The sequence below is a fragment of the Mirounga leonina genome, unplaced genomic scaffold, assembly GCF_011800145.1.
Source record: "Mirounga leonina isolate KUSES-001 unplaced genomic scaffold, KU_Mleo_1.0 Mir_507, whole genome shotgun sequence".
Lineage (NCBI taxonomy): Eukaryota > Metazoa > Chordata > Mammalia > Carnivora > Phocidae > Mirounga > Mirounga leonina.
In genome coordinates this window covers 2,473,843-2,498,567 of record NW_023270789.1, presented here as the reverse complement: position 1 = coordinate 2,498,567, position 24,725 = coordinate 2,473,843, and the positions used below count along the sequence as shown (strand labels likewise).

The following is a 24,725-nucleotide window of genomic DNA, read 5'->3' as shown; positions in this document are numbered from 1 at the left end:
AAAAAAAAAAAAAAAAAAGACAAGCTCATGGGTTATTAGAGATTTAAATGTTAATACATGTGAAGCCTTTAGAAGAGCCTTTAGCATGTAGCAAAAACTTCATAATGGTTAGCTCTTAATATTGTAATTATTGTAAAAGGCGAAAGACTTATGTGATCTGAAGAGAAACCAGAGTATAATATTGTAATTATTGTAGTAGGTACGTGGGTGGGTATTTCCTGCCAGTTGGTACCACCTGTAATACCTAACTTGTAACTTAATGTCTATTATACAGTATGTTTGCAGTGAATATTACCTCATTGCTATTACTATGGAGAGCTCCTAGGTAATACTTTTTTAAGCATGTTTTGTATTGTTTATCCTTAGAAGTGAAAAAAATTGCCTTTAAAATTTAATTCAAACTGGCCTCCCCGATTTGTCAAAATTAATAAGGCTTTATTGTGCTAGATAGGTCTCTAATTCCATGTGAATAGCCCAAACTTGACTTTCCTAAGTGAGGAAAATGTAAGATGTTTTTAAAAGATTAAAGAGTTGGGGCGCCTGGGTGGCTCAGTCGTTAAGCGTCTGCCTTCGGCTTGGGTCATGATCCCAGGGTCCAGGGATCGAGCCCCGCATCGGGCTCCCTGCTCCGCGGGAAGCCTGCTTCTCCCTCTCCCACTCCCCCTGCTTGTGTTCCCTCTCTCGCTGTGTCTCTCTCTCTGTCAAATAAATAAATAAAATCTTAAAAAAAAAAAAAAAAAGATTAAAGAGTTTTGGAGAGGGAAAATTTCCACAGGAAACAGGATACCTCAGTTAATTTTTCCAGTGTGAGAATATTTCCATTTGATAATAAATCTTATTCTTAACCTGTCAAATTCTCATATAGATCTTTGTGAACTTTTGACCGTGGTTTCTTAATTTGTCCTTCGAAACTTGAAATTCTGTGGAACTGATTCTTTTGTCTGATCTCTTTCATAGGCTATTGAAAAGTATTGCCGAGTCAGTGGTGGATTTTCTGGGGTGAAGGATGTGTATTCTTCTACTCCTACACATGATGATGTACAACAGAGCTTCTTTCTTGCTGAAACGTTAAAGTAAGTAGGTGCCTTTAAAAATTTTTTTATTGTAGGCTGGTTTTGCTGTATGATCACTACATGATGAATTATGACTATGTGGTATGTTACACCAGATTTTATTACAAGTATCTTTTTATGTAATTGGTTCTTAAGTTTTTAGCTGCATCTCAAGAAGAATGACTTTAACTATGAGGTAGATATTTTGTCAAATAAGAGTTTAGTACCTTCATTTTGTCCTTGGCTCTGTGGTGTGCATTAGAATCCCCTGGAAGACTCCTGAAAACATACATCACTGGGCCATACCTGCAGAGTTTCTGATTCAGTAGGTCTAGGGCGAAACCTAAGAATTTGCATTTCTGACAAACTCCCAGCTGATACTGGTGATGCGGGTCCTGGGAATAATCAGTTCAGAATAATCATGGAGTTTTGAAGGTACTAGAGGGTATATGATCATAGTCATGCATCCTCCCTGTGAGGTTTCCTATAAAGATACACATAAAAGGAAGAGTGGGAAAAAAAAGACAGCTATTATTTGAGCTTACTCAGAACTCCAGACAGAGCTCTCTAAACTGACCTGGAAGAAGGTGGAGACCTGAAATGTGTCCACTTCCCTAAGGACCTACAAAGTAAGTATCTTTTGATATACCCTCTCTTAAATTTCATACATTTCCTGTCTACCTACCTGAATGCTTCATAAACTGTCATTTCATTTGCTCAAAAAAATGTTTATTTCTAGGCATTGTTGAGGTTACTTACGGATATATCCGTAGAGAAAAAGGACAAAAATCCCTAGCCTCCCACGGTCTACATTCTAGTATACTTGTAGCTGACATTTTGGGACATTAAAATTGAAAGGTACATATCTCAAACTAAGTTTCTTATCCTAAATGGCCATCTTATTCCAGTTTTTCTTTTATATTATCCCTAGTACTCTTCTTTTCCCATCTTTTCAGCTTCTACATTATAAAGTTATTTCTTTTTTCTCTAATATATCTCTAAGTCTTTATGATTCCTGTTACACTGTTTCTTTATTTTGCCCCCTCCTTTCATATCTGTGACCGACCCTAAACCAGGCCCTTATTGCCACTGATGGTTTAGAACATCTGCTTGGTAGTCAGCCCCCGGCCTCGGGTCACCCCTTATCCCTTGTGGGATTCACCCTGTGTGATGAGGCTGAGACCGTGTGAGACAGAGCACTGGGCGAAAAGGTAAAACCACAGCAGCTTGAGTTACATACTTGCTACACCCTAGCTGGATGAGCCTGTCAAAATAAATTTTCTCTGCCTTCTGTTTTCATATCCATAAACTGTGGAATTTGACCTAAATTATGTAGGATCTCTCTTGCCTTTTTTAGACCAGGAAAATTGTAAGGATAGCACAATGAATGTTTGTGTATCCTTCACCTAGATTTACCTATTGCTAACTTTTGCCACACTCCTCTACCCCTGTGTGTATATGTCTGTGTACATGTACACATACACATGGTTTTCCTTATTTTTAAAAATTATTTGTTTGCACTCTAATTTGAGAGTTAGCAGCATTCTGATACTTAACACAAGAGTTTGGAGGAAGGGGAATAATGCTACATGATCACAGTGCATTTTTAGTACATTTGTGAAACTTAACGAGCCTACAGTACTGTTGTTTAATACATAACCCACTTTCAGATGTCTCCGTTGTTCTAATAATGTACTCACAACTATTTATTTATTTATATATTTATTTATTTTTTAAAGATTTTATTTATTTATTTGACAGAGAGAGACACAGCGAGAGAGGGAACACAAGCAGGGGGAGTGGGAGGGGGAGAAGCAGGCTTCCCGCCGAGCAGGGAGCCCGATGCGGGGCTCGATCCCAGGACCCTGGGACCATGACCTGAGCCGAAGGCAGACGCTTAACGAATGAGCCACCCAAGCGCCCCACAACTATTTATTTTTAACTCCAGTCTCGGATCCAACAAAGGATCATTTGTTGCATTTGGTTGTCGTGTATCTCTAGTTTTCTTTAACCTAGAGCATAGTGTTCCTGTTTTGCCTCTGTCTTTTATGACACTGACATAAATATTCAGGCTAGTTGCTCTGGAGAATGTCCCTCAGTTTAGATATTTGTGATTTGTTTCTTTTCTTTTTTTTCTTTTTAAAGATTTTATTTATTTGACAGAGAGAGAGAGACAGTGAGAGAGGGAACACAAGCAGGGGGAGTGGGAGAGGGAGAAGCAGGCTTCCCGTTGAGCAGGGAGCCCAATGTGGGGCTCGATCCCAGGACCCTGGGATCATGACCTGAGCTGAGGGCAGTTTCTTCATGATCGGACTTGGGTTAAACGTTTTGGGCATGAATATCGTATAGATGATGTGTCCTCATTGCATCCTCTAAAGAGGCACATAATAATAGGTTAGCCCATTACTGGTGACTCTTAAGTTTGATTGTAAGGTTAGATTTGATTACAAGGTCATGTAAAGAGTCTTTTTTGTTTTTGTAAGTGATAAGTGATCTGTGGAGTAATAACTCCCTGACTGGGTGAATATCCTTTTTCCAGCAGTCTTTCACCCAGTGTTATTAGCATCTTGCTCAATGAACTGTTACTGTAGTAGTGGTAAAATGCTAATTTGGAGGCTTCTTCTAGTGTTAAAAAGAAATTACTTTATTTTCAATATTCATATACCATTTTCTTCACGTCACTCTCCTGCTCAAAAAGCTACAGCTCAAAAAGTTCATCTCTAGCTTCATTTCTCATTTCTTTTACTATAGATTCTATTCTTTTTTTTTTTAAAGATTTTATTTATTTTTATTTGAGAGAGAGAGAATGAGAGAGAGGGAGTACATGAGAGCGGGGAGGGTCAGAGGGAGAAGCAGACTCCCCACTGAGCAGGGAGCCCGATGCGGGACTCGATCCCGGGACTCCAGGATCATGACCTGAGCCGAAGGCAGTCGCTTAACCAACTGAGCCACCCAGGCGCCCCTATAGATTCTATTCTTAAATCAAGCTAATCTATAGTCCAATATATATATATATTTGCATTTCATTGTCTACTTCATATTTCATTGGCTCTGGCAGGAATGCCTTTATCATTTTTATCAATTCCCCTCTCTTATTTCTAAATTCAGTTCAGATCTCATCTCTTACAAATTGGCTTTCATAATTAATTCTCAAATTCCTCATCAATATAGACCTTGAGTACTTTTAGTACATGGTATAGGGCTGCAAACATGTGCCATGCTGCCTTTCCCTTTCCAGTACATACATGGAATATCACCAGATCACTAGTTGACCTTGGTACTTTTCACTGCTGAGTTCGGGAAGAATCCTTCTGAACACAGCATTCTAGGTAACCAGTTTTATATATATATATATATATATATATGTATGTATGTATAAATAACTACTATATATATAAAACTATAATATTCAACTTTCAGAAAAACACATATACATTTGGATCAATAAAAGTAAAAAAATCAAGTAAGAACAATCATACAGGTAATTATAACAAAATCTAGGCTAAGGAAATTATCACAGTTGAGTACTGCATTCAGCACTGAGCTTCCTTGTAGCTAAAGCAAAAAGGAAGCATTTTGTGTCATTCTCATCTTTGTGAGTTGGGAGAACATGTTACCTTAACAAATGAGACAAAATTTTTTCTTACCACTAAATTATAAGATGACTTAATTTGATAGCTCATTATTAAAGACTGAACTATTAGATGAAGCACATAAAAATGCCCTTTTTATAAGTCAGAAAGAGTTGAATACTGCCAATTTTACACGGTTCAACCTAGTACATAATGGCAATTATCTTCAAACAGTGATGTTATAGAAGATGTCAGACTCTTAATATGACTTATTCTTTAAAAACTGATGGCATAATATAGAATGCATTTGAATCAAGACATTTCTCTGAAGACTAATGTAGGTTTATATTTTTCTTACTATTAAGACAGAGCTTAAAACTCTATAGCAGAATGAAGATTAGTATGATTTCATAGATTTTTCTCAAATACCAATTAAGGCTTTTGTCAGAAGCTGAGTAACTGTTAACTGAAGATTGCATATTCTATCAAGTGGTTCAGATTTATTGTTAATTCATTAAGGGGCAATAATCCATAAGTTTTAGCTACCAGAGATGGCAACTGATTAGGTTGGCAGTGGTGAAGTTAAATGTAAAAGCCTGTGTTCTTGACCTACTTGAGGGTCATTTAACCTTTTACATATTGTTGGGATGTTGTACTGTAGACGGACTATAGCTATAGCTAGACATTTTTCTCCAGAAGATAAGATGCTGTGTCCTCTGTTTCTTTGTTTCCCTGAGTAGTTGCCAATTTGTTTATTCCTATAGCATATATACTGATAGCACAATAAAAACTATGTAATCAGTAAGGTCAGAGATAGATTAAAACTCTTACATTCTAACAGAGGAAATAAAACACATGCAGATTTGTAAAAAATGTTAAATATAGTAAGTGCATAAGAGAAATGTTAAGAAAGTGAGCAAGTCTTCTGGAGGAGAGTTTGCTTAACCTAGAAAGCATAAAGGAAGAATTCATGGAAGTGGTGGCATTTAAACCAGACTTGAAGGCACGATGAGTAGAGTAGGATGAATTCGTATTTGGGGAGGCAGACAGTAAATTATTAAGGATGAGATACAAGCACTCTTTAGTGTAACTGACGGGTGCTAGTATCTTATTAGATATAGAGAGATTCGGAAAGAAGGAACAGTAAGATATAACATTAAAGTTTTCAGTGTGGGTAACTGTAAGGATTACGACACCAAGTTGCAAGAAGAAATAGATTTTCAGAAAAGATAATGAGTTACTTTTGACATATGTTCCCAAGAGGCATTTGAAAATATAGATCTGGAGCTCAAAATACAAATTCAGGAAGATTTTTAAGGATGAAGGGAAAAGAAAGCATGTATCTGATCCTTTGAAGATGCCTACATGTAACAAAGGTGTTCCAGGTTAGCCTGGCAGAGTGAACACCTGCATTTATCCTCCACTCTCTCTTGAAAGCCATTAAAATGATTATAGAGGGCTAAGAAGGTGTAAAGAACTAGGACCAAAAAGATGGAAAGAAATCAACAGCGGACAAGAGATGTCAGCAGATTTTTAGAAGATGGAAAACAGAAAGCTAAAGTACCTACAGCAGGAGGAGTTAGTTGAAAACAAACTGGTGAGTGCTTCAGAACCTTGGAAAGACCCAAGACTGCAGGGTGCGTGGTATGATTGAACGCTGTGGAATTTTTATATAAGTTTATATAAGGAGTAGCGAGAGCCCAAGTTCACCCCTGCCTCATCTCTACCATGAATGAAACTAGAGATTTTTTTGTCTGAAGAGGTCAAATGATGGAGGCTGTGGACTTAGGGATGCCAGGCACAGCTGAAAATAGACAGGAGGTTGGAGGGTTCCCTTCTAGGAAATGGATTAGTCTACAAAAAGAAAAACTAGAGATACTGCTACAATGAGGTTCCCTCAGCAAAATGGTCACCACATCCTCCCCCGCCCCCCAATGGTGCAGCCACCAGTAAATGCCAACATGCCTACAGTTTCTAATCAGCTGTTAGGGGCCTTGCTTTTAAATATTAATGGGCGTACTGACTTAGAAATATTTATCAAACTAGATATGTATGTACACTTAGAGTTTTTAAAGTTTATTTAAAAAACAAAATATGAATACAACAAGGTAATTCAAGAAAATATCCCAGAAGTGAAGGACATGAGTTTCCAGATTGAAAGCAGCCATCAGGATTCTAGCACAGTGGATGAAAACACCCATACCAAGGCACAATGCTGTATTCAGACCCCTTGGGGTAAAGGAAAGATTGAACAGCCTCCAAAGAGAGGGGGAATAAAAGTCTTGGAATAATGATCTGACATCAGGATGGCTTCAGACTCTTCAAAAACAACAGTGAAAGCTAGAAGCAGTGGAGCGGTTCATTCAAAATTATGAGAGAAAATTAATTCCAACTTAGAATTTCAAGTTTCTAGCCGTGCAAGGTCTCAAAAGTCTACTTTCTAATTAGTTAATGCCTTGGAGGATATATGCTATCAAAACTGAGTATAAACCAAAACAGAAGACATGGGATGTAGGGAACAAGTGAAAGGAAGATCAAGAGGGTTATCAGTCTAGATTGAATGTGACAGAAGGCTCCTGAGGGATTTTCTCAAGATTAAATTTATAGGATGTTTCTACCTGAGTATTTTAAAAGGAGACTTAGACAATTGAAGATTTTGGTGTATTATTAGTAATAAATACAAGGCAGTCTGCTTTTTAGGTGAGGGGAGGAATTATGTAAGAAAAGAAAAGCCTGAATAGCTTTCAGCTAAGGGGGAATTGCTTAACTTGAAGCCTTTTGTTTGGAGTCTGGATTGTTTTGCAAAAATAGGTAAATAATATCACTGTGCCACATTTGTCTGGTTGCAAGAAAGAGAAATATGCTCTTTTATAATGGGTTTGTTTTCTCCAAGAATTGTCTTTTCATTGGTTTTTAGTGTAATAGGAGCTGATAGAAAGCCCCTTATGCTACAAGAATTCCAAGAGACCTATCTGTACCTCAGTATCTACATCCATTAACCTAGGTCTAATTCAGCTCTCACCGAATCTCAGCTCGGTTCTGTTGCGTCTTTATTTGAAGGTCTGATAAATTGAGAAAAGTGTATGTGTTGAAGATACATTTCTATCTGTTTTTCTGAGTTCGTATATATTAGACATTAAATGGCTATGAGAAATCACAGGTTAGTTGGAATCATAGTCCTCTTAATAAGTTTGTTATTGAAAGAGAAACACCATAAAGACCAAGTTTACCACCACAGTTTGTATGCTTTCACTGGCAAAATCTCTGTAGCAAAAACTATGTTTTGTTTGTCTTTCTGTGAATCTTGCTTGTGTACTTTTTTCCCCCTTCCTGTCTCTTAAAATTCAAACTTTGAATATAATAGCAAAATTCTGGAAAACTATATAAGAATATGTCAAGGATCTTAATCAAAGCTCTGGAAAAAATTTTATGTACAGGGGTGTTTATTACTATTATAAAAATAGTTACTACATGTTCAATAATAGTTGGACAGTTAAGTAAATTATGGCACATCCACAGTGGATATTATGGAGCCATAGCAGTTATGGACTCTTCATAATAGAATATTAAATAGGCTATTATGTGCACATATACGTATGTATAAATAAAATGTGTAGATAAACATCTTCATGTGTATTTCAACATCATAAACATTGTTTTTACTTTTGTAATCAGAAAAACAATCTTTTAAATAAATTAAACTGCAACCATATTTTCCTGCATCACATTTAGTTGCTGTTTTTGTGCCTAGAATCAAGAGGAAAGTTTTTTGAGCTGCAAGAAAATTTAGAGGTCATTCAGTCCAACAAAACCAACCACAATCCATTTCTTCTTCCTACACGCATTCCCAATGCTAAAAGTCTCTTTACAACACACAGAGTATTTTGTCTTAAAGTCTTTTCTTAATCTTGTCAGTTGATGGGCAGCTAGCTCGCTGCCTCAAAAGGCCAACCCATGCCACCGTTCAAAAGCTTTTTTTATTGGAAAAATCTTTCTTATTTTCAGTTAAAATCTGCTTCACTGTGAGTTCCATTCAGTGATCCATGTTTGCCCTTTGGAAATATACAATCTTCTGCATAAATGTTCACTGAAAATACTTGTATTTGTCAGGCTAAACACTGTAAGTTTGGGTGCTATTCTTTCTATGACAGCGGTCTGCTTGCCTTCTCTGGAACTGAGTGCATGGTTTTCTAGACTGAACACTGTATTTAAGGTGTGGTTAAACCAGGGCGGGTTACCTGTCCCTTCTGTGGTCATTATACTTGCATCAATGCAAGATAATACTGTTTTCTATTTTCTGCTAACCCTGTCAATATAGCTTGAAATTTTTCTGTAGGTCTTTTTTTTGGGGGTGGGGGTGGGGGATGAACTAAGATAATTATTTTCTCTCATATTTGGAATGATTTTTCTGAAATTTACTTCATTTTATCTTTATCCTTATTAAACTTTATTTTGTCAGGTTTAACATATTCTCATTTGTTGAAATTTTGAACTCTTGGAGTTTTTCATCTAATGTTTTAGCTATTCTAGCTTTGTGTCACTCACAGATTTAATAAATGTCTTTTCTCTATATATCCAATTAATCATATGATACAGACATCTAACCATGTATTCTCAACCAGTACGTATTTACCTGTTTTATCCCAACTCTTTCCCTTAGTAGCTGTGTGACTTTGGACAAGTTACTGAATTTTCTGCCTCAGTTTTATCATATGTAACAAGGGAGTTAATAACAGTGTTACCTGAAAGAGTTGTTGTGGAGATGAATATAGCGAAGCATTTAGAATTACACCCGGCAGTCACAAAATACAACATAGCAGGTGGAGAGTCTCAGGACAGTAGGGCTGGCAGCCAGGGAGAAAAGCTAGATGTGAAGCAAAGGAGGACAAGGACAAACTGGAACTCACAAGGACAAAGGATCCCATATCTGTTCTCACGGCCTCCAGCTTTGATAAGCAGCTGATTTGCAGAAGAAGTTGGCACCTGTTGCCACGGGGCTATCCATGCCTGGCTTAGGAATCGGAAAAATTGCTGAGGAGCTCCGACAGGAGCTGCAGGTGCTGCAGGTGCTGCAGGTCTGGCCACCGGCCCACCCTCCAAGGTGAGCCAGGCGATCACTGGCGAGTGTGTAATGTTACTAACGGCACATGGCAGCCCTGCACTCGCCTGAAAGCAGAGTGGGGGCTGCTCTACTGCAGCCTCCAAATCATGTGCGTGCATAGGTTTTTGTAGCCAGCCCTAACTTAGAACCATGCAGAGAAAGTGGTCCTGACAAATGTAGTTCCAGCTCAGCTGTGTTTGACAAAGTATGCAATCACTGCAGGAGACAAGCCCTTCCAGACAGTGAAAGAAATTATAAGCTACTTTATATCCCATAGTATGCAATATCTGTATATAAAAGACCATTTAAAAACTGTTATAAAGCTATAATAAATACAAGTAGTGGTACAAGAGTAAATGGAACAGTGGAAGAGTTCAGAAATAGGCCCACTTATATGTCAGAATTTCATCTTCGAAGAAAAGCAGTCCAGGTCATTGAGGAAAAGTTAGATTAGTTAATAGATGATGTTAGGAAAACTATTCATTAGGAAAGAATCCTGGAAATTCAGCTGGATCTCTGGTAGATACCAAAACTGATCTTAATATAGATCATGCTTTAAATATAAAAAATGAAATAAAATCATGAAAAAAATTGGAAGTGTTTTTTTCCCAACTCTGGGGGTGAAGATGGCATGACACAAAACCCAGAAACCACAGAAGAAAAGATAAAACATTTTAGCCACTTGAAAATGGGAAAGATCTACAAGGGAAAAAAAAACACACTAAGTTAAAAAAATGGCACACTGGGAAAACATATTTGCAAAACATTTGATAGTGGGTAAACTTTCTTAAACTCTGAAATTAAGGAAAAAATACTAAGTTAAAATAAGTAAAGGCAGTTCACTGAAAATATAGATGGAAAATACCATAAACACATGAAAAATAAATGTTTGATCCACTCAGAAATGACATAAAATTAATAATCAGATGCTGTGTTTTACTATCTACTTAATTCAGATTTTAAAAATTTGTATTCTGGTGTTGGCAAGGATGTAAGGATCTAGTCATTTACATGGGGTGGGAGTGCTTGTTGTTTGATGTGGGTGGTAGAATCTTTGGGAAAGTTAGCCTAATGAAATATTAAGTTCACCTTAATTTTGCCCCAGGAGTCCTACTTCTGTTGTAGAACTGTCCTGAAGGTATACTCCCGCAGGTGAGGAAGACAGGTGAAAAGATGCTCCTTGATTCCACGTTGTTGACATTCTTTGCTCCTATACTGAATGATTAAGTGCTGCATACAGCTCCTGCTAGACCACTTTCCCCATGCATTTGATCTATACCTGCCTACACCTTTTCGCTTACATGTCCTTATTCCTTGTTGTCCCTTCTGCGTGCAGTGCTCATTCCTTTTTTTTTATCCCTAACAAAATCCTATTACTTTTTCAAGGCCTAGTTCAAAAACACTGAATCCTCTCCAACACTAAGGCAGAATTAATCCATTCTTAGGTATACTCATGATACTTCCTTTGTCCTGATAGTCTACAGGAAACATTAACACCTTCAGTGCTTAGTTTCATGTTTGGGTTAGAGTATACACTCAACAAATGTTTATTGAATTGTACAGAATTAACAGCTAATTCTTGTCATATTTAAAATTGGTTGTGTAAACTTCTGTCTCCTCTATATTGTGCAGCTCCTCAAAAATCAAGGCTAATGTCGTTGTTTTTAATGTAGTTTATTTTTTAATTATAAAAATAATATGTGGATATAGCAAGATGAATTAAATATTAGTATGGAACAGAAAAAATGAAAAAGAAAAGTTTCTCTGTTATTCCACATCCAGTCTCACTTCCCAAAGATAACTATTATTAAACAGTTCTTGATGTATCCTTTTTAGAAGTTTTCCGGGTATAACCAAACATATAAAAATACATATTTATAATGTATATCCTTTTAATAGCCTTTTTTTCCCCTACAGAGGCATAGTATACCTACTGTTCTGAGACTTGCTATTTTCATTTTACTCTTTATCTAAAAAAGTTTTACATATGGACACATAAATCAATGAGGAATATATCATTTGTTTAATCAGTACTTTATTGTTGGATATAGAAGTTGGTTCTAGTTTTTTGCTGTTATAAACAACGTTTCAGTGAACACCCTTTTACATATAACTCTGCTTCTTGTATGAATATAAATATTGGCTAGATTCCTAGCAGAAAGATGGCTGGGTCGGGGGCATGTGCATTTGAGTAATGATCATTTTAGAGAGCTAAATTCACAAAACTTCTCATAGATAGAAAGATCTGGAAATTCGGGGGGGTCGGAAATGTTTTGAAAATTAGCTGATCAGAAACATTAAAATCAAGAGAATATTCTGAGAAGTAACAAAACAGTACTTGATAGGTGAAGTAAGCTTTGAATGATCTGGCTTTTTAAAAGTCAATCAGAATAAATCACTTAAATTTTCTGTAGGTTAAGAACACAGATAAAAAGTCAAACAGGTTCTTAGGAAATTAATGGGGATAAAAGTTTCAGCATTTGCTCACCCTTTCAAACTATCATTTCCTGGGATCCTTAATTCCACCTCTTCATGTGTATCTGAGCTCTTTGTCCTTATCTACTAAGTAAATGGTGATCAGAATATAGAAATTATACAGTGTAGTATATGAAATAATTCATCCAACAGATGCTAAAGGGCCTCATATGTGCCTTTGCTGTCTTATGTGCTGGGGATACATCCATGAATATAATAGAGAATAGTCTTGACGTCAAGGAACTTAGAAATTGCATTCCTACTCTCCTTAACTTACAATTGCTGTATTTTTTGAGTGCCTGCCCATAAAAATAGGCCCTGTGTGTGTATATCATCTGTACTTTCCATTATTCTCTCCCCTTGCCCTGCTCTATTTTTTTCAGCACTGTTACCACCTGATACATATATTTGTTTTTTAATCTCTCTCTCCCAGTAAGTAGAACGTAAGCGCATAACTTTGGGAACTTTTCCTTTTAACTGCTCTCACCTCCCTAGCACCCAGCACACAGTGTATGAGGCACTCAATAAATACGTGTTACATAAGGGAAGAGTTGGCTGTTTGCCTCTGTATGCCGACGCTCTTAAGTAGTGGTTTGGTTTTCAGCTTTATTGAGATCTAATTGACGTACAGTGTTGTGAAATAAGGTGTACAGTGTGATTATTTAATACATTTATATATTGCAGTGTGATTACCACCTGCAGTGTTAGCTGACACCTCCATCGTGTCACATACTTAACCATTTCTTTTTTGTTGTGAGAGCGTTTAAGAGCTCTCTTAGCAGCTTTCAAATATATAATACAGCATTGTTAACTGTAATCACAATGTGATATGTGAGATCCCCAGAACTTACCTTCAGACTGAAAGTTTGTACCCTTTGACTAACATCTCTGCAGTCCCCCCAGCCCCACTCCTCAGCCCTTGGTAGTCCCCATTCTGCTCTCTGTTTCTACAGGAGTATGGCCTTTGAAGATTTCACATATGGATATCATACAGTCTTTGTCTCTTCTGACTTCTCTCACTTAGCATAATGCCCTCAAGGTCCATCCATGTTGGAAATGGCAGGATTTCCTTCTTTCTCACGGCTGAATGGTGTTCCTGTGTCTGTGTTTGTACACACCATGTCTTCTTTCTCCGTTCGTCTGTTAGTGGACACTTAGGTTGCTTCCATATCTTGGCTATTGTGAAGCTTAGCCTAATGGTGCAATAAACATGGGAATGCACATACCTCTTTAAGATCCCAGTCTCATTTCCTATGGATATATACCCAGAGTAGGATTGCTGGATCATATGGCAGTTCTATTTTTAATGTTTTGAGGATCCTCCATACTGCTTTTCACAGTGGCTGCACCAGTTTGCATTCCCTCCAACAGTGCTCAGTGTTACCCTATTCTCCACATCTCTGCCACTGCTCTCTTGTCTTTTGATGACAGCCATTTTAACAGGTGTGAGTTGATACCATTGTGATTCTGATTTGCATTTCCCTGATAATTAGTGATGAACCATCTGCATGTGCCTGTATATCTTTTTGGGAAAAATGTCTATTTAGTTCCTCTGCCCACTTTTTAATTGAACGGTTTCATTTTTGTTACTGACTTGTAGGAGTTATTTATATGTTTTTTATGTTAACCCCTAATCATATATATGATTTGCAGATATTTCTCTGATTCAGTAGGTTGTCTTCCATTTTTTATTTTCTTTTGTTATGCAGAAGCTTTTTAGCTTGATGTAGTTCCGTGTATTTATTTTTGCCTTTGTCGTCTGTGCTTTTGGTATCATAACCAAAAAATCATTGCCAAGACACATGTCAAGGAGCTCTTTCTCTTTGTTTTCTTCTAGGACTTTTGCATTTTCAGGTCTTAAGTAGTTTTTAATCATATTGTTTTGTCGTTTCTAATTGTATTTTTTTAAGTTTTTATTTAAGTAATCTCTACACCCATTGTGGATCTCGAACTCATGACCCCGAGATCAAGAGTCGCATGCTTTTCCAATTGAGCCAGCCAGGTGCCCCTCTAATTGTATTTTTAAGGCATTCCTGATCATCCTATATAAAATTTCAGATTGCTCCCTTTTTTCCCTTTCATTTCCCCTTTAACTTTTCTCCATAGCACCCAACTTCTAACATACTATATAATTTCCATAGGCTTTCCCCAACCTAAGAGTATAAATTTCATGAGGAGAGTGAGTTTTGTATATTTTAGTTATTGTTGTATTTCCAGTATCTATGGTGGGAACACACATACTTGTTTCAGAATTAAGTATTTGTTGAATAAAGGATTGAATTATTTGATATCAAGAGAGACAGCTGAAAAACAGCAATTTTATAAGATCTTAGAAAAATGGGAGCAGGAGGGAGAAGAGAATAAGAGACCTATTTTATTTATTGGTTGAGGCTCTGGGCTTGAACTCGGAATTCAGTTTGTGCTAGTAGATCATTACCAGTGAATGGGTGAGGGAATTAATGAAATAAGAAGAAAAGGCCCAAGGCAAGCTGTGGGAAGTGGGGGAGTCAGGACAGTGAATTGTTTTCAGTAGAGTCAAAGGTTCAGATGCCCACATGGAGGAGAAAAGCAGAAACAGTGCCAACTAACTCGTGTTGGAAGTTAGATAAAGTTGGTAAACCTAGGGCAGTGGATCTTAAGTGTGAGCTTGTATCAGAATCACCTGGAAAGCTTGGTAAAACACAAGATGGCCGGGTTCCATCACCAGAGACTCTGATTAGTACGTCTTGAGTGGGGTCTAAGAATCTGCGTTTGTGACAAGTCCCCAGGTGACGCTGATGCTGCTGGTCTCTGAGGGACCTCTGACACCTGTGAGTCTGTACACCGCTTATGGCAGGAGTTAGGGGTCAAAGAATTACCTGTGCTGACGAGCGATAGCTGGTGTACCGTGCGATCAGGTGGGCAAATCATTGCTCTTAGCTGCTGTGTTTGTGTCGTCCAGTCTCCTCAAATGGTACACTAGAGGACCAAAACCATGGTCTGCACGGCTTTTAATTCCTCTGAGGACTTACCACAGTGTCACAGTGCAATCCAGATATTAGATGGTAGGGACACACACATACACAGAGTGAATTTCTCTGGCACTATTTAATAGAAGCATTTTTTCAGTTTCAAGCCTGTGTTACTTGGAAATATCCTTGCCATTTTTTTTTTTTTTTTTTTTGCTGCAGTAGAGGGAGCTACAACCCAAATTGTATTTATGTAGCAGTAACACATAATAGGGTTATTTTCCTTTTCCATCCTTTTCCTTTAGTCTTTTTTTTTAATTTTAAAAATCCACTTTAATGAAGTATTTTAAATGTGCACTTTATTGTCTTTGGGCAAGTAGATAAGCCTGGGTAACTACCACCCCAATTACTGTGGAACACTTTTAATTCCTAGTCTTGCAGTGATTTCCGCCCCACCCCCAAATACATCGATGCTCTTGGTCACTATAGGTTGCCTGCCTAGAATCTCATGTAATTGGAATCATGCAGTATGCACTTACTTTTGTCTGCCATTTTCTTCCGCATAATGTGTTTTAGATTAATCAGTGTTGTTGCAAGTATCAGTAGTTCACTTTTTCCTGTTGATAAGTAGTATCCTGTTATACGGATATACCATGTTTTGTGTATGTATTCTCTTTTTGATGGCATGAGTCCTGTGCTTTTGAAAGGAATTGGGGAAAAAAGGAATTATGTTTGTTTACCATTTGACTACACGTAAGTATCTTGCTCTTTATTTTTTCTTTCTAGGAAGTTTTTAATTCTTCCCTTAAAAGTAATAGTACCTAATTTGCTATTATCAAGTAAATAGTTACTACCAAATAATTTGCTATTATTAAATAAAATTCTAAATTTTTCTAATCTTGCTGCTTCTTAGAGATGGCATAGATGAAACCATAGCAGCCAAAATTTGTGGCAACAGTCTTCCTCCCAAAATTTAAGGAAATATTGTTGCCTAAAGTTTGTTATTCAAAGTTTGTTCTGATTTTAAAAAAAAAATTCTGGTGAGACTTCTAGTTTTCCCTTTGCAAACAATTTTACTGATCAAGTGTTTCTTGATATTTAGCTAGGTTTGCTAATTAGCTGTTCTTTCTAGAGGGAATATTTTAGTATGATAAAGAAAACTAGTAATACATGAAGAGGGTAATAGACCTGTGATCAAGAAATATACCAGAATGCTAACTGTAGCGTCTAGGAGGTGAGCATGTATGGGTTTCACTGTAAAATTCTTTCAGCGTTTCTGAGGTTTGAAGGTTTTATAGTAAAATACTAGGGTCGGGGAGGAAGGGAAAGCTAGTGAATTGTTGCAGGACAGGTATTGTTACTGATGTTGCTCTCCTGTCCTCCAGCAATGCTGGTTCTCCTTTTTATAGCCCCTGTTACCTGCCTGTTCCTATAAAGTTATTCTTTGTAAGAGAATGAAAGCACAGTTAGCCAGCTACCAGACTATTAAAGCTAATCCCCTAGTGATGAACAAGGTTTTGAAGTAGGTTCAAAGACAGTTGTGGTAATGGTTTTGTCAGTAAAGCATCAAGAGTAGTATGACTTTTAAGTTTGTAAGCAAAAGTGTCCAAGTAATATATTTGGGAGAGAGGGAGGAATCCATGAGATGATTGGAGTAAGGATTCTTAGCCAAGGAAAAAACAGTTCAGGAGGGAAGACTGGAAAAACCAAGCCCCACTATTCCCTTCCATTTATCTTTCATCTTTTATCTTGTCTATAACTGGATCCTAAAGTTAACCTCCTGCCATGAGAGAAGGACTATTTTTCCAGCTGGATGAGAAAAGTAGCATTAAGTCTCCTGTTCTTTGCTGTTCTCTGCTCACTTACCCCTGAAAGGTGACTTGCAAACAAAGTCAAATCCATAAGTATTTATTAAGTAACTGCTCTCTTTTCAGAATTGTGCTCTTTGGAAATTAAAGCGTATGAAACATAACACTGTATGAGGAGCTTGCAGTCTAGTTAAGAAATCTCTTATTTCTGGCCCTGGGCAAATTCAATAAAAGTACAAACTGTATAGTCAAGTGCTAAATCGAGTATAAATATTTTAGAGATTCAAAGAAGGGAACTTTGGCATGGGCCGGAGTAGTGATGAAAAAAGTTTGAGATAATGCTACATGTTAATAGGTGAGGTAAAGCAGAAAGTCATTTCATGAAAAGGGATCCAGCGTGAGAAAACAAATGCTACCATTCTTTTACTGTTCTAAGACAGTAAGAAAACTAGCCTGACTAAAGAATATTCATTAGAAGTAATGGGAGATAGACTTCTAGAATCAAAATCAGGGAAGCAACAGTATGGATGAACATTGAGAACATTATGTTCAGTGAAATGAGCCAGTCACAAAAAGATGTACTATTATGATTCCACTTATATGAAGTACCTGTAACCAAACTGATAGGAACAGAAAGTAGAAGGTGGTTATCAGGTGCTGGGGGAAGGGCAAAGAGTTGCTTTAAAGAGTATAGAATTTCAGTTTTGCAGGATGAAAGAGTTCAGGAATCTGTTTCACAGTTGAGTGAACATAGCACTAGTGAACTTAAAAATAGTTAGGATGGTAAATTTCATTTCTTTCTTTTTTAAACTACAGTTGACACACAGTGTTACATTAGTTTCACGTGTACAACATACTGGTTGAACAACTCTGTATATGCTCTGCTCACCACAAGTGTAGCTACCATCTGTCACCATACAGCGCTATTACAGTACCATTGGCCATATTTCCTGTTCTGTACCTTTTATCCATGTGACTTACTCACTTCATAACCGGAAGCCTGTATCTTCCTCTCCCCTTCACCCATTTTGCCCATCCCTCCACCCCTGCCCCTCTGGCAACCAGCAGTTTGTTCTCTGTATTTATGGGTCTGATTCTGCTGTTTGTTTATTCATTTATGTTGTTTTTTTAGATTCCATATATGACTGAAATCCTATGGTAAATGTGTTTGATTTATTTTACCTATCATAATAGTGTGTAGCTCCATCCATGTTGTCACAAATGGCAAGATCTCATAAGATGGTAAATTTTATATTGTGTTTTTTTTTTTTAAAGATTTTATTTATTTATTTGAGAGAGAGAGAATGAGAGAGAGCGAGTACATGAGAGGGGGGAGGGGCAGAGGGAGAAGCAGACTCCCCGCTGAGCAGGGAGCCCGATGCGGGACTCGATCCTGGGACTCCAGGATCATGACCTGAGCCGAAGGCAGTCGCTTAACCAACTGAGCCACCCAGGCGCCCTATATTACGTGTTTTTTACCACAATAAAAAATCAGAGAAGCAATGGCATGCTAAAAAGGGAATCAGTAAGATAAAATGTAAAGCATCTACACTTTAACTCCCACCCCCCCCCCAACCCCTATAACTTATAACTAGGGCTGTAATTAAAGGAAAACAAATATGGCTGAGAGAGTACTAGAGCTCCAAAGGAAGAAAAGTAACTTGTTATTTTAAATGAATGCAAGGATCCTAAAGAATTACATACCAAGATATTACTACACGTGTAATTCTGTAATTAATATTCTTTCAGGAATGATGGAGAGAAACAACAGAATTAGATAGCTAATTTTAAAGAAGGGAAAAGTTGGATTGAGAAAAATAAAAGTATATGGATTTAATGTCTATTTTCACAAAGTTCTAGGAAGTCATATGACTTTGATACGAAGGTATGAATACTTTGAAGAAAATTAGTGATCAAGAAGAGCCAGAAGGGCTTCCTCAGAACACGTTCTTGCTGGACTAACCCTAATGTTCTTTTTGGATTGGTTTAATAATAGAGGACTAAATGATTCCATGAAAGGTACATGGTGTTCAGCAAATTGTTTGACAAAGTATCTCAAAATGGAAGAGCCGGACTCTTCCTCCACGATGAAGTAACAAGGCTCAGAATTTACCCTTCCACCCAAAGCAAACAGATAAAATATATAGGAAACAGTGGTTTTCAGAGCACTGGAGAGGAGGCAGTGAAGGAATGTGGTCTCTGAGAGACGGGAAACAAACCAGCAGCCGTGGGTTTGCCCCAGCTTGCTGCCTCTGTAGAGCTGCTGGGCCGCAGCACAGGGAAGGGGACCTAAGGCCGAGTGCAGCAACTCCCTGCTGATTGGGAGGAGATTGGAGTTGGTAGTCCAAGGAAACAGACATAGCTCGTGTTTATAAGAGAGTAGCAGAGAATAGCGAGCTGCACAGAGAGAGAACCTAAGAGAATCCCCCTGGGAGTAGTCAGCGGAGGGAAGAAACTATACCTGAGTGGGGGAAAGAATCCTCTTTGAGGGATTAAAGGGAACAGTGACCACACAAGGTGAGGAACAGTGCCTGTTCCCAGGAGCCGGACTGGAAAATCTCTTAATTCACAGGGCACTGAGTAGAGTACTCAGGATAGTCCTTCCTCAGTGGTGAGGAATAATCTATTGCTGTGGATCTGCATAATAAATCACAAAAGCAAGACCTGAAGGGATCATACTGTTTCCAAGTAACTTAACTATATACCTGAACAAAACTCAAGATTTGTAGGAATACAAAATTACCTAGCAACCAAAAGGTAAAACTCCTAATGTCTGGCATCCAGTCAAAGATACCATGTATGCAGACAGACAGGAAGGGATGACCAATCAACTGAAACTGACTCAGAACTCATATAACTGTTAGAATTAGCAGGTGACATTAAAGCAGTTATTATGATTATATTCCATATATTCAAAAAGTTAAATAGAGACATGGGAGATAATAAAACCCAAATCAAACTTCTAGAAATGGAAATTGCAATGCCTGAATTGAAAAATACACCATAGAGGATTCGTACCAGATTAAACCTTGCAAAGGAAAAGATTTGTGAACTTGAAGACGCTACAATTGAAATCAAAATGAAAACAAGAGCAAAAAGAGAATCTTATAAAAATGCAGAGTATTGGTGAGCTGTGTCACAACTGTGGGTTGCTTAAAATATGTGAAATTGGAGTCTGTGAAGGGGAGAGGACGGAGGAATGGATAAAAAAAATAAGGGCCAAAATCTTTCCAAACTTACACCCACAGATCAAAGAAGCTGAACAAATTCTAAGGACAGGAAACTTGAAGAATACTTCACCAAGGGCACATCATAATCACATTGCTCAAAACTAGTGGTAATGAAAATAAATCTTAAAAGCAACTAGAGGAAAAAGACAAGTTAGGAATGAACAAATATAAGCATGACAGCGGGTTCTCATTAGAAACAAGACTAATATCCCTCATGAACAAATACATATAAAGCAACTAAACAAGATTTTAGCAAATTAAATCTTTTCAATAGATAATACAGCATGACCAAGTGGATTTACCCCAGGCACAGAGGTTGAACATTTAAAAATCAATTAACTGAAAAAGAAAAATCATATGATCACTTCAGTAGACACAGAAAAATTATTTGACAAAATCGAACATCCCTTCCTGATAAGACTCTTAGCAAACCGGGAATAGAAAGGAACTCTCTCAACCTGATAAAGAGCATAAATGAAAAATCTACACCTAACCTCGTACTGAAAAACTGAATGTGTTCCTCCTAAGACCAGGAATAAGACAAGGATGTCTGTCTATTGTCTTCACTTCTGTTTAGCCTTGAACTGGAGGTTCTAGCTAGTATAGTCAGACAAGATCCAGACTAGAAAGGAAGAAGTAAAATTATCTTTTTTTCATAGAAGATGTGATCATCAAAGTAGAAAATCCTATGGAGTTACTGGAAAGTTACTAGAATTACTGAGCATTTAACAGAGTTGCAGATGCAAGATTAGTATAGCAAAATTAATTATGTATATACTAACAATGAACTGAAATTGAAACTTAAAAACACAGTAACGTGTAAAGTTATGAAATACTTAGGGATAAATCTTGACAAAACACATAAAAGACCCTGAAAACTAAAAATCATTGCTAAAAGAAATTAAAGAGACCTAATTAAGTGGAGAGATTCACTTTGTTGATGGTTCTGAAAACTCAGTATTGTTAATTCTCTTCAGATTGATCTGTAGATTCAGTGAAATCCCAGTTGAAATCTCAAGAGAGGGTTTTTTATAGAAATTAGAAAGCTGTTTCTAAATTTCATTTGGAAATGTGAAGAACCTAGAATAACCAAAACAAGTTTGAAAAAGAACAAAGTTCAAAGCTTACCACTACCTGATTTCAAGACTTACTATAAAGCTATGATAATCAAAACGCTGGGATATTGGTGTAATGCTAGGCAAATATACTGATGGAACAGAATAGAGGGTCCAGAGAAGAAAAACTTGACATATATTTGGACACCTGATTTTTGACAAAGGTACAAAGGCATTGCGATGAAAAAAGATAGGCTTTTCAACAAAAGGTGGTAGAATAATTGGATTTCTGTATGCATACACAAAAAGTCAGTTCAAAATGGATCATAGAGCTGAGTTTAAAACCTAAAAGTACAGCTTTTAGTAGAAAACAGAGAAGAAAATCTTTGTGACCTTGGGCTAGGCAAAGATCTTTTAGATATTACACCAAAAGCATGATACCTAAAAGAACGAATTGATCAGTTGGTCTAAAAATTAAATCTGCTCTTTGAAAGACATTTGAAAGAGAATGAAAGAAAAGGAAGGGATGAGACCATAAGGCACAGACTGGGATAAAATCTTTGCAAAGTATATAACTCACTAGGGACTTCTATCTGGGCGATATGCCAAATTCTAAAAACTCAACAATAAGATAACATGCAACCCAATTTAAAACCTGGCAAAAGAATTAAACAGATACTTCATAAAAGAATATATAAGGATGGCAAGTAAGCTCATGAAAAAATCCTAGACATGATTAGTACAAATTACAACTACAATGAGATACTACTTACTACACATGTATTAGACTATCAAAATAGACCCACACCTTTATTTTCTGACTTTGGACTTGTGTGGAGATGTAAGGTATGGAGCATCTTCTAATTCTGAGAAGAAAGTCAAGAAAATTGTGAAGATCCTGATGACTGGGGGAAAAATTGGAAACCACATCTTCTGCCAACCCAGAAAATCCTCTCCACAAATATAGCAGAGAAAGAAAACATTTTAGAAAACATTTTTATCATTGGATAAGCATGAAACCAGGCTACAATTTGCATCACAGGCAGATTGCAAAGACAGAAATCTCACCTTCCCATATAGCCAGACAGATACAATCCATTACATACGTGTTCTGAAGATAGGTTATAACTTGTCCGTATGTAAGAATACTTTCTCCACAGCACCACTTGCTATACAGAGTTCATTCTAAATTCACATGGTGATTCAGGTGACCATCTGTGTTAATTAATTGTCTTTAACCAAAGGAAAACTGACACTTCCATCTCTGACAAGGGTTAATTAAGAGCTTTGGAGAGAAAGGCACCTAAGCGTCCCACAGTGATGGGGACATTGGGGTGCATCTTCCTTGATGATTGCGTTGCAAAGGCAGGCCTCTAGGAGAAACTCCATTGTAAAGCTGGCAAGAGGTTTATTCAGCTTTTAAAAAGATTTACGTACATTTCAGAGGGACAGTTAAGTTTTCTCAAAGCAGTGATCTAAGAAGGAAGGAAGGATAAGATGTTTTGGCACCAGGAAAAATTTAATATTTTATTAACCTTTACAAAACCCAGAGCTCTGATAGGGTTTTACTGCTGAATGAACCAGCCTTTGTTACCATCTACCTCTGGGCTTTCTGTTATAGAAGCTGACCCCCACTGTGTATGTATGTAGTTTAGGTATCCTGTATCCTGTAGGCAAAATCATCCTAACTTACTCATCCCCTGAGGGTGAGCAAAACGAATCCCTCACAGCTCCCTTATATCTCAAGACAAAGCCTAAACCATTGCACTGATCAGAAATACCTGCTTTCTTCGTTTATCTTAAAAAAAAAAAAAATGCATGTGTATTTTGCATTTGAATTTGTAATATACCCACATTAGTTTTAAGATTTCTCTTTTCCCCATCCCTTCCCCTTAAAAAAAAAACAAACAAAAAAACAAAACAAACTTTAAGATTTGAGAAAAGATGTGGGAAAGAGCAGAGGGGCAGGTCCTTCTGGAGAGATTAAAAATTGTTTTAATGTGTATCTTTTTTTTAAAATTTATTTATTTGAGAGAGAGAGAGAGAGCGTGGTGGGAGGGGCAGAGGGAGAGAATCTTCAAGCAGACTGCTCTCTGAGCGGGGAGCCCAGTGCGGGCTTGATCCCACAACCCATGAGATCATGACCTGAGCCAAAACCAAAAACCAGACGCTTAACTGCCTGAGCCACCCAGGTGTCCCCAGTGTGTTACCTTTTAGAATATAATTTCCACTGAGTATGTTTCAATTTCATTTGATTTCTAACCAGTCTGTTCCAAAGACATTATTGAAACATTAGAAGTATAAATGAAATGGAAGTTTTAGGTAAATTATTTTTCAGGCAATCTAAGGTGTTTTTTTTTATGAGTTACATATACATGTAAATGCAAGCCTTTTTAGAGTTGGAACATCTTCCCATGATACACTGAACATTGCCATTGGTAGTTGTGAAGAAGAATAAATGCGTCAAGGCTTGTTTGATAAGTCAACATAAAGGACCAAGTAAGTACATATTAACTTGGCAGTTGGTTCTTTTAGCTTTACCATTTCTCTATCGACACTTAAATTTTTCTCTTCAGATTTGGTTGACTTTTCTTTCTGTAAAACTTGCCTGTTCTGTTACTACCAACACTTGTGTTTAGATGACTTCTGGCATCACCACCTCCCAAATACCTTGTCTTTAGATGAGAGAAAGCTAAAAGAGACATATATGAACAACATTTAAAAATAGCCCTAAAAAGGGGTGTCTGGGTGGCTCAGATGGTTAAGCGTCTGCCTTCGGCTCAGGTCACGATCCCGGGGTTCTGGGATCGAGCCCCACATCGGGCTCCCTGCTTGGCGGGAAGCCTGCATCTCCCTCTGCCTCTGCTGTTCCCCCCTGCTTGTGCTCTCTGGCTCTCTCTGTCAAATAAATAAAAATCTTAAAAAAAAAAAACCCCTAAAATGTAAGCCACACATCCATTCAAACTGAAGTACTTAATAGCACCTTTTTGTATGTCTATAGGCTTTTGTCAAAACCGTTTGTCATCTATTAAAACCTAGTTTTAAGAAAATTAATACTAAAGGAAAAAATAGTAGTGTGGTAGCTAATTTAGATTGTAGACTTTTCTCAGCTTTCACAGCAAAGATCACAATTCTCCAATTGTTCTATTTTTAAAATCCATGTTAAAAATCTTAAATCAGTAACAGTATACCACGTCCTCAACATCCTCTTCTGAATGTGTAATCCAAAATTAAGAAGAATTGTTTAGCTATATTATTTTAATTTCAAGCATTGATTTTGTTATAAATTTGTGAGTGTGTGTGTGGTGTGTGTGTTTGTGTGAGTACATGTGTTTCTGTGAGTGTATGTGTGTTTGTGTGAGTGTGTGGTATATGTGTGTTTATGGGAGAGTGTGTGTGTGTGTGTCCCCGTATGTCTAACCCCTGCTCTCTAGTCTTGTTCCAGATCCGTTGGACCAAGCAGCAGTGGTAAAGGTCTAGAGGT

The 24,725-nt window shown here is 37.3% G+C and overlaps 1 protein-coding gene across 2 annotated transcripts in view; it reads left to right on the top strand.

The window, feature by feature from the left end:
* Positions 1-24,725, top strand: part of MAN1A2 (mannosidase alpha class 1A member 2) — a 217,360-nt gene that overhangs the window by 168,766 nt on the left and 23,869 nt on the right. For both annotated transcript variants that reach the window (XM_034990197.1, XM_034990198.1), the window contains exon 12: positions 958-1,073. In XM_034990197.1, coding sequence (XP_034846088.1) covers positions 958-1,073 — 116 coding nt within the window. The remainder of the gene's footprint in view (positions 1-957; positions 1,074-24,725) is intronic.